This window comes from Cryptomeria japonica, chromosome 8 (genome assembly GCF_030272615.1).
Source record: "Cryptomeria japonica chromosome 8, Sugi_1.0, whole genome shotgun sequence".
NCBI classification, from domain to species: Eukaryota; Viridiplantae; Streptophyta; class Pinopsida; order Cupressales; family Cupressaceae; genus Cryptomeria; species Cryptomeria japonica.
The window spans coordinates 255619037-255629881 of NC_081412.1; the positions used below are offsets into that span (position 1 = coordinate 255619037).

Consider the following 10845-nt stretch of genomic DNA (forward strand, 5'->3'; position numbering starts at 1 on the left):
TTATGGATGGTTGAGATTCGATGGTGAGATCAATAGTGGAGAATGCTTGAGAGGACTTCCCTAGGACCAAGGGGAGAATTGATGGTTAAGAGGGAGAATTGATGGTTAAGATGGGAACTTGACTAGGTAATGCATTCGATTGATTATGACTAAGTACACTTAGGGAAAATTTTCAAAGGCATCTACAAAAATAATGAATTTAAAATTTCAAACTTATAAAGAGAAAACACAATCACTCTTGAGGGCTAATAAAGAGAAAACAAGACCTTGATAAAATAGACTAACAATATTATGAATGAAAGATTTGGATTAATATAAGATAATAAGACATTCAAGATTAATGTAAACTATAATATTAAAATAATCAAATTAAATACTATACATCTATAACATTCAAATATGATAAATTAGAATAATAAAAAAAACAAAATACTAAAATAAAATAAAATAAAATTCACACACTTTCTAATTAAAACTTTATTCTACCATATCATTGAACAAACATTATCCATTAAAACTATCATTTATTCCATTAAAGTTTTCTATCTTTAATCTATTCTATATTCTTCTACACCTTTTATCGAAGAAAACATGAAATCTAGTCCATAAATTTGATTTAGCTGATGTGAAAGGTGGCCCGTACTTTTTTTAACACAGAAATTTTTATTCAAATCACCAAGCACCTCACACCTTAAAGACACAATTTATATTAAAAAATAGTATTTTAAAACCTTCACCAAAGACGAGAGCATTATTTAAATTATATATTATAAATAAACAAAAAAATTCTCAAGTTTCGAAAAAGTATAATCGACAGTAGTTTCCTAGCCGTTAAATCGGGACGCTCTAATTCAAACGTTCATATCGTGGACTCCAAACAACGCAGCAAACGGCAATGCAATTGTTTCTGAAGTCCGTGACCCGTACAAATACATTCTAGTGATCGTTTTTCCTGCACATATAGTTTTATAAAAGCAAGCGGTTCAGTGATTTTACTTGTGCGGATCTGTGGATGATTAATTATAATTTTCCACATCGCCAGTGAGATTTATTTCGTTGATTGGTTTTTCTGTTATCTGTGGGTATATTTTTCTTACTAAGCAAGATGAGTCTGAACAATAATGCGAATACGCCCGTAATGCCCAGTGCACAGGCCTCTTCTAAACAAACCCAAGCAATGGCCAAGCCCATCGATAGCCGCGCTGTGTCACGAAGGTTAGGGTTTTTTAATTTTCCACTTCGTTGCTGATATGCTTTAGATGTAGGGTTTCTGTTATTTTGGATAGTCTGGATTATGTTGTTTGAGTTGTGATTTGGGTAAAAGTTTGATTGGGTGTCTGTTCTTTCGGTTGATTTGGGTAAAATTTTAATTGGTTGTGTGGTCTTTCGAATGGTTTGGGAAAATAAATTAATTGGGTGTCTGGTCTTTCGTTTTGTTTCAATGAAAAACTTAAATGGGTGTCTGTTGTTTAGATTACTTTCAGATAAATAAAAACTTGCGTAATTTGGTTTGTTCCAGTAGAGCATATGATATGATTAGGTGTGAGCGAACAGAGGTTAATTCTGGGTGCGTAACTTACTTTTTGGCTCACTTGGGGTGGGTTTTATACTGCTATTGCGTTGGCTACTTATAAGTTTGTGAAGCACCTAATAGGAATTTAGTAGTTTGGACCAGGAAAGTTTATGGTGTGTATCATGATGCAAATTTTTTTTGCAGGGTGGGGTTTGATGATCTATTGCAGTAACAGTGAATTAGGGATAATGATAGGGTGAAAGTAATTGCAGGTGGGGGTTTTGATGAACTGTCTTTTTGTGTTTCTTTGACAGATTGCAGTCCGAGCTAATGGCGTTGATGGTACGCTATACCTTAATGCCTCTTTTATGCCCTTTTTGTATTAACTGTAAACGGAGTGAGCTTTGGAATTTATATTTTTACTGTGATGGTGTTGTTATTATTTCTTCTTTGGTTCAAGGCCAAGCATTTGTCTTGCTAATGTTTAAGGAACTCAAAAGGAGATGAATGTAATACATCGTTTGAATGGTTTATTCAATATGGTGAAAAGCCTTTACTCTTGAAAACGTGTACTTTGTGTTACGTGATGCATTGATTTTCATTTTATTAATTTAGGTGGCAGGGGCCTCTGAACCTAGAGAATGCTGCATGAAAACTTGAGATTTTGGTTTCGTGTCTATGGACTTTCTGGAAAATATACTTTTGATTACGGAAATTTATATGGCTCTTCTTAGGACTTAAGCTTTCTGCTTGCAATCATCGGAATTGTAGGATACTAATGATTGGAGTAAAACCTAATGAGATAATTATAGCCTGGCCCATTAAATGTTTCCAGATATGTAGACATTCAAATCATTTTCGTTTACAATCATTCTAGCTCTGTTTCAAGCCGTAAAATAAGAGAATGCACTTCATTGTTGATGATTGTTTCTTAAGATCGTGGGTTTTGAATGCTTAGCCAATATTACTCATAGGGCAGGGCGTTTACTGTTACAGTAGGAAGAGCTTACAGTGTTTTGGTTATTTTTTTCCAGCAAGTCTATTAAATTTTAATACAACTACATGAGCAAAGGCTCATGGTGTCCCATTTTTCACTTATTAGCTAGTGACCATCTTTGTTTAGTTGAGAAAATATGGAAATGATTGTCTAGTTGCTATGCAAGTAAAAACCCATTGCACATATTTTTTAAAATTTCAAGAGGCTTACTATTTTTCAACTTAGTTCCATTACATCTTTGCCTAACATTTTGAAAGTTATCTTTGTAGCCCTTCTCTATGTTATGATCATATGCAGCTGATTTTTTTGTAGATCTGGGGCAATATGTTTAACAGGAAGATCTATTTATTTCAACAAGGTGTAGAATGTCTTCCTGATTGTATAGCCTCTTCTGACAACTAAATGAGGGAATTGTTGAGCATGTCAAAATTCACAATTGATGTTGGTAAATTTTGTCCACCCTTTGCCTAAGGGATTAGCTGATTCTTTCTATATTTTATCAATTCATGGCTATATAATTATCCAATTTTGATCCATATCAAAGGATTTTTAGTGCGGTTGGATAGTTGGTTCTGAGGTTAGGAGTCGGTGTGCAAAATAGGTCAATTTAGGGGCTGTATATTTAATGACATGCCCTCAAAGTGGTGTAAAGTAAAAGGTGGTAGATTGAATGTGATGCATAGAAGTAAAGTAAAGGTGGTGCGTAGATGACACAAGAATTTGACTGGCATTTAACCATGTTAATTTGGGAGAAAAGAGAATGGTTTGATTATTGAAACAGGTCCTGTTTTGTGGAATGGTTTGATGATTGATCCATACAGTGAAGGACCTTAATTCTTGCATGCATGTACATGTCCTGGAATTATGGGATGCATTGATTTTATAAATTTAGGTGGCAAACATTACAAATCCTAGAGATGTACTGATGGAAACTTAATTGATTTTATTTTTGGTCCATGATATTATGAGAGCTTGGTAAAGCTTTTTTTGATCATGGAAATGCGGAAAACTCGTGCCTTAGGGTTTAATCCAGTCAGTAGTATTCTACTACTCCAATGATTTTAAAACATTCAAAGCATTTCCATTTTCCCTTATCTTAGTTCTGTAGCCCAAGGTTATGGAATTTTAGTATTAAACAAATATCTCCAACAGGAACAGGTGCTTTTCATCTTGGTAGGAAGGAAGAAGATATGGTTAATCATTTCTTTTCAGCAATTCTATCACATCTTAAAGTTGATATACCAGCCATGAGTAAAGCTCATAGTTTTACAGTTCTTACTGGTTAGGTGGTGACTGTCATCTTTCAGATGAGAAAATATTGAATTGTTAGTTCTAAACTTCTAAGCAAGTAAAAATCCAATGATTTGCATCTAATAACTGAAGAATGCATCTGTTCTTCTGTATGTGATCTGGGACAAAATATGTGTAGCATGAGAATCCAATTTATTTACGAAGATGTAAAAAATATTTTCTCCTCTTTGAATGCATTCCTGAATACTATTTTCGTTCTTTAGAATGAATTCCTGATTGTAGAGCCTTAACTTTTTGTACTGAGAAATAATTGAGTAAATTGTTGGATGTTGTAAAATACACAACTGACTTTGTTATATATATACAAAGTGCTATAGGGCTATATAGTATGCACAATGGTATTGATATATTTGAGTTACGCTTCTACCTAGAAAAGTCTTGCTTCTACTAGTATTGTTCAAGACTGCTTGCAGTATTACTTAGTCCACTGGGTGTTGTAAGATGCTTAGTGTCGATAGATTTGGAAAAGTTGGAAAAGTTGCTTCTACATGTATACACAGTAATGTGTTCATATTCACCTGGAAAGGCTACCGTAGGGACATGGACTGTGCCACCTTCACTGTACACCTTGACTATTTTCCTATAATAATAATATTATACCTCTATCTACTGGTGGATATTATACCTTGACTATTTATCTATAATAATAATATTATACCTGTATCTACTGGTGGATATTATGACCTTTGTCATTTGCATGAATACTCATCTGTTTCTATTGATGGTCTTATTTTTTATTAGCTTGGCAACTTGTGTGGCATTTTTTGTTTTGATATGTTTTACCTTGTTGGCCGCTTCTGGATATGTTATTTTCAGGACAATACTTCATATCAGCTGTATCAATAAGAGGTCTAGTCAAATTTTGTTAATTGTATGTAGTGTGTTTTATTTTAGTTGATTGAGTCAAAATTTGAACTAAATTGTTTGGTCTGCAGTTGTAATGTTGACTGCAATTTTATTTGTAGAGGTTAAAACTTTATCAATCATGCTGACCTTTGATTTGTGCTGACATGTCCAGATGAGTGGTGATCCTGGAATTTCAGCATTCCCAGAGGCAGATAACATGTTCTCCTGGGTTGGTACGATAAATGGTGGAAAAAATACTGTTTACGAGGGACTGGTATATAAACTTTCTTTGCGTTTCCCAACAGAGTATCCATTCAAGCCTCCTCAAGTGAAATTTGAGACAGATTGCTACCATCCAAATATTGACCAGCTTGGAAACATCTGCCTTGATATTCTTCAGGTGAGTCTAGTTTTTTGTTTTCCACTCCTTGCTTGTTATGATTTTTTTGTCATGAGCATTGCATTTATTGGACCTGGATGATGGTTGCAGGATAAATGGTCATCAGCATATGACGTTCGAACTGTGCTTTTGTCTATTCAGAGCCTTTTGGGAGGTAAAAATGAGCTTTTGCTTTCATTCTTTTTGTTTATGGATTTGTTGATCGTTCCTAAAAATTTATGCTGCCATTTGCTAGAAATTTATGCTGCCATTTGCTATGCAGAGCCAAATAATGACTCCCCGTTGAATAGTCAGGCAGCATTACTATGGAGCAATCAAGAAGGTAATATAGTTGTTATGATAGTAACAAATGGAGATATTCAAACTAATAATTGTGACTTCTGGAAGAGTCAATGTACTTTTGTTTCTTGCCTCATGGTTTTTATGGTTTCCTTGTCTATGTACAGAATTTAAGAAGAATGTGCTAAAGCATTATAAGGATGCTGGTGGTCAATAATTTCTGATTCCAGCATGATGCCATCAATTTAACAAATTATTCTTTTTGTATGATGCCATCAATTGTTTGAAGATGTTATCTGGGTCATTTTTTCATGGAACTTATAATAGCCTGGAAGCTGCAAATGGGAGCATATATGTGAAAAATTTCAGAGAATCTTATAAAGAAATCAAGCAAAATCTGTGAAAGATATGTTTGATCGCTTGACTTGTGAACATGTTTAAACAGATAGATGGAACTGCACACAAGATCAAACTGATTCGGTAGCAGGATCTCCCTCTGCATGGACAATGGTGGCATTATATAATATATATTCATAGGGTTTCATCTTTCTAGTAATATATGTTCATAGGAAATGTGGCACCATTGATAGATATTTAATATTGCTTTTTTTTGTTGGAAGCATTTTGAACATTTGATTATTGAATATAAAAGTCAAGCTTTTTTTGAGATGTTTTAGTGTGTATTTGTCCTTGAGAACAGTTGTTTGAAATATAAAGAAGCCTGAATCACATACTGGGTATTGCCTTTTTGCTGCAACATAAATAAATGTCTAGCCTTTTTTTGAGAGATTTTTATTGTTTCTTGAGATCAGTTGTCTGAAATATACAGAAGCCTGAAGTATGTCTTTTTGCTGCAAATGTTTAGCTAAAGAGTTTGATAAGGTGGCTTGTTCTTGTGTGACTTGTGAACATGTTAAACAGACATGACATTGCACAAAATAATTTTTGATCTGAGGTTCTGATTGGAACTACCTCCTACAATTTTTAGTAATGTCTATTCATGTTTGGAATTTTGTGGTGCCATTGATAGTATTTTTTTGTCGGCAGTAAATGTGTAGCTTTTCTGAGAATTTTAATATTGGGGTATCATTACACACTTTGGGCATCTTATGAGAGATTCAGTCTGGATGCTGCAAATGTGAACAATGTGACTTGATTGTTTTACTTGTGAACAATGTGTGGATTGATAGATTTTTAATAATTTATGATTTTTCAGTTGGGAGCATTTTGAACATATTATTCATAGCTTTTTTTTACAATATTTGATATTGGGGGTATGGATCCTTGGGATCTGTGGGTCTGATATCATTCATTGAATTATGGATCCTTGAGATCTGTGGGTCTGATACATAAAGAAGCCGGAATCACATACTGGCACTGTATATTGCCTTTATTGAGTGATTTATCATAGCTTGGATGCTCCAAAAGATTTCAGAGAATCATCAATCATGTAAAGAACGTGAAAATGTTTTTATGTAGCAAAATCATGTGTTGTCCAATTTAATTGCGTTACTGTGAACAAATCTATCAATCCAAATGTGAGCGTATATGGAAGTTTTTTCAGAGAAACATGTTGTGTATTTGAAAATGTGTATATGGAAAAAATTTCAGAGAAGCATGTAAAGAACGTGAAAATGTTTGTATGTAGCAAAATCATGTGGTGTTGTCCAGTTTAATTGATTTAATCGTGTTACTGTGAGCCATATGATTTAATTGATTGATAGAGATTTTTAATGATGATATGATTTTTCAATTGAAAGCATTTTGAACATATATCTTTTTTTGACAACTTTTGATATTGGGGTATGGATTCTCGTGAACTGTTGGTCTGATATATAAAGAAGCTTAATGTGGGTCTGATACATAAAAGAAACCGTAATCACATTCTAGGCATTTGATTGCCTTTTTTGAGAGATTTATCATTGCTTGAATGCTCCAAATGTGCAAAGAACGTGAAAGTAAGTGTAAATAGCAAAATCATGTGTTGTGGCTCTATTTAATTGCCTTACTGTGGCACACAAGATCAAGCTGAGTGGCATGATGGCCTTATATTTCACAGGGGTTTTATCGATGTCTATCGGTGTTGAAAATGTGTGGAGCCATTGATTAGTACTTTGAATATTCGATTATTGATTGTAAATGTCTAGCCTTTTTTGAGAGATTTTAATATTGGTGTATTGTTCTTTGAGACATGTGGTCTGAATTATAAAGAATTCTGAATGTGTGGCACACAAGATCAAGCTGAGTGGCATGGCCTTGTATGATATATTTCATAGGGGTTTTGTTTATGTCTATCGCTATTGAAAATGTGTGGAGCCATTGATTAGAACTTTGAACATTCGATTATTGATTGTAAATGTCTAGCCTTTTTTGAGAGATTTTAATATTGGTGCATTGTTCTTTGAGACGTGGTCTGAAATATAAAGAAGTCTGAGTGGCATGGCCTTGTATAATATATTTCATAGGGGTTTTGTTTATGTCTATCGGTATTGAAAATGTGTGGAGCCATTGATTAGAACTTTGAACATTCGATTATTGATTGTAAATGTCTAGCCTTTTTTGAGAGATTTTAATATTGGTGCATTGTTCTTTGAGACGTGGTCTGAAATATAAAGAAGTCTGAATCACACACTGGGTATGGATTTACTGAGTGTTTTTGGATTATCTTTGACATTAAAATGCTTTACAAGATCCAGATATTATTCATCTGGATTGAAGCCACAATTTATCAATAGCCTTAAGAGTTAGAGTGGGATTTTGGACATTGAAACTAATCAAGGAAATGTAGCTTGTTAAGCAGGATGTTTGTATTGCCTGAAGATTAAGAGGACACAAAAATCCTTTACGTAATTACCAAGGCGGAGGGTGCTCCTTGTCCAAATTAAAGAGTATCCAGCTGGTTTTAGAGCAGCACGAATAGCACGAATACCAATAGACGAAAAGAAAAATCCAAAACAAAAATAAGGTGGAGAGAAATCCAAATTAAAGAGAATCTAGCTGGCCTTTTCTCTATTTTAGCTAGCACGAATAGCAGAGGGTACTTCTGAGGGGCAGTGGATTTTACAATTCCACAATGCTTTTTAAAGATCAAATGCATTGTAGCACCATGATGGGTCAATCTGGCCAAGATTTTGCATGTATCCCTCTGTGATCCGATTTCTATGAAGTTCTAGCTGGTTTTAGAGCAGCAAAAGCATTTTCTCTATGTTTAGCCAGATTTACCGTCATGGTGCTAACATGTATTTCATCTTTAAAAATGTCAATTGTAAAATTCGCTGCCCTTGGAAGTATGATGGGTCAATCTGGCCAAGATTTTGCATGGATCCCTCTGTGATCCGATTTCTATGAAGTTCTAGCTGGTTTTAGAGCAGCAAAAGCATTTTCTCTATGTTTAGCCAGAATGAATAGCACATGATACTTCCGAGGGGCAGCGAATTTTACAATTGACATTTTTAAAGATGAAATACATGTTAGCACCATGACGGTAAATCTGGCCAAGATTTCCATAGAAACTGCTGTGATCAGATTTTTATCAAGTTCTAAATGTAAGCAAGCTTACAGAATTCCCAAGTTGTTTCTATCAAAGTTCTAGGTGGTTTTAGAGCAGCAAAAGCTTTTTTTCTATGTTTAGCAAGCACAAGATACTTCTGAGGGGCAGCAAATTTTAGTATTCTTTTACGGTTTTGAAGATGAAACGATGGTGTCAATCTGGCCAAGTTCTACCTATAAGCCCACAAGCTCACAGAATTGCCCAAGTTGTTTCTATCAAGTTCTGTGTAAGCCCATGCTTACAGAGTTGCCCCCACTTCACTTTTGTTTTGGATTTTTGATCCTCTTTCTTTTTGTTTGAAACTGTTCTCACCGGTCAACAAGCTCACAGAATTGCTCAAGTTGTTTCTATCAAGTTCTGTTTAAGCCCATGCTCAGAGTTTCCCCCATTTTACTTTTGTTTTGGATTTTTGATCCTCTTTCTTTTTGTTTGGAAGTGTTCTCACCGGTCAACGAGCTCACAGAATTGCCCAAGTTGTTTCTATTAAGTTCTAACTGTAAGCCCATGGGCTTACAGAGTTTCCCCCACTTTACTTTTGTTTTGGATTTTTGATCCTCTTTCTTTTTGCTTGAAACTGTTCTCACCGGTCAACAAGCTCACAGAATTGCTCAAGTTGTTTCTATTAAGTTCTAATTGTAAGCCCATGCTGAGATTTCCACCGACTTTAAGTTTTGGATTTTTAATCCTCTTTTCTTTTTGTTTGCACTGTTCTCACAGGTCAACAAGTTCTAGTATTTGCCCAAGTTGTGTCTATCAAGTTCTAACTGTTAAGTACATGCTTAAGAATTTTTTCCAATTTGCTGAAGTTTTGGATTTTTAATATACCTTTTGTTGTTTGAAATGGTTCTAACAAGTCAACAAACTGCACATTATTGTGCTTACAGAATTTCCCCCAGTTTATTTAAGTTGTGAATTTTTAATTCTCTTTCTTTTTGTTTGAACTGTTCTCATAGGTCAACAACCAGCACATCGTTCCTCAATACTGCAAATAAGCTTTTTCAGTGCCCGAGTTTTCTAATTGAGAAGGGGAGTTGTCAAAGAGTCCTTGAAGCCTTCAAGCTTTGTGTTATGCTTTGCCAGACATGTAGAATGTACCCAAAAGGCAACGAGCAATCAAAAAAAAAATTTCTTAGTTTGTAAGGGTAAAGACAACTTAATAAAATCAAATAAATGATTAAATGGGATTTGATAATAAGATAATATTGAATTTAATGAATTGAATTAAATGTGAGAATTTCTTATCGAGTTTATTATGATTGATCAACCAAGCATTAGAATTTGTAAATTGGTTGTGATTTGTTTTTGATCTTTTGCTGTCTAAATTTTGGTAAGGGTTGTAGTGTTCAGAAACCTTAGAAAATTTGTTGAATTGCGAATTGTAGAATTTGTTGAATTGCGAATTGTCAAATTTGTTGAATTGCGAATTGTAGAATTTGTTGAATTGCGAATTGTCGAATTTGTTGAATTTGTGAATTCTTAGGAGGTTTAATTCATTGCACGGCACAAATGAATTTAAATATCAATGAATTTAAATATCAATGAATTTAAATGAATTGAATAAAATATGAATGAAATTGATATAAATTTAAGTTTTTTTAATGATTGATCACACAAGTATTGGAATATGTAAACTGGTTGTGATTTGCTTTTGCTTAAGATTTGTGTTTGTAGAGTTGAATTGGCACGTGGACCTAACTTTATATATATTAGAAATGGATTGTTGGTATTTGCTTGCCTTGATCTTTTGTTGTCTAATTTTTTGTCAGAATTCTATTGTTTAGAAAACCTTTAGGAAATTTGTTGAATTGTGAATTCTCTTCATTAAGATCTCTTAAGAGGTTTGATTCAATGATTACAAAAAATGGAACTGGGATGTATGTTGATGCTCTTACAAATGCTAATGGTAAAATTCTCTTTAGCGATTCTTCAGTGTCCTTGATGTTTTTAAA

The 10845-nt window shown here is 34.0% G+C and overlaps 1 protein-coding gene across 1 annotated transcript; it reads left to right on the forward strand.

Moving 5' to 3' along the window:
• Positions 1 to 871: 871 nt before the first annotated feature.
• Positions 872 to 6015, forward strand: LOC131059986 (uncharacterized). The gene is made up of 6 exons (XM_057993057.2): positions 872 to 1215; positions 1828 to 1855; positions 4840 to 5067; positions 5158 to 5221; positions 5330 to 5389; positions 5514 to 6015. The coding sequence occupies exons 1-6, from the start codon at positions 1106 to 1108 to the stop codon at positions 5561 to 5563; spliced, it is 540 nt and encodes a 179-aa protein (XP_057849040.1). The 5' UTR covers positions 872 to 1105; the 3' UTR covers positions 5564 to 6015.
• Positions 6016 to 10845: the final 4830 nt, after the last annotated feature.

Bases quoted from the DNA above. Each gene is read 5' to 3' on its own strand.
- LOC131059986 (XM_057993057.2), top strand. From the start codon at position 1,106: ATGAGTCTGAACAATAATGCGAATACGCCCGTAATGCCCAGTGCACAG. The intron at 5,222-5,329 runs GTAAAAATGAGC...TTTGCTATGCAG, and splicing joins TATTCAGAGCCTTTTGGGAG to AGCCAAATAATGACTCCCCG. The intron at 5,390-5,513 runs GTAATATAGTTG...GTCTATGTACAG, and splicing joins ACTATGGAGCAATCAAGAAG to AATTTAAGAAGAATGTGCTA.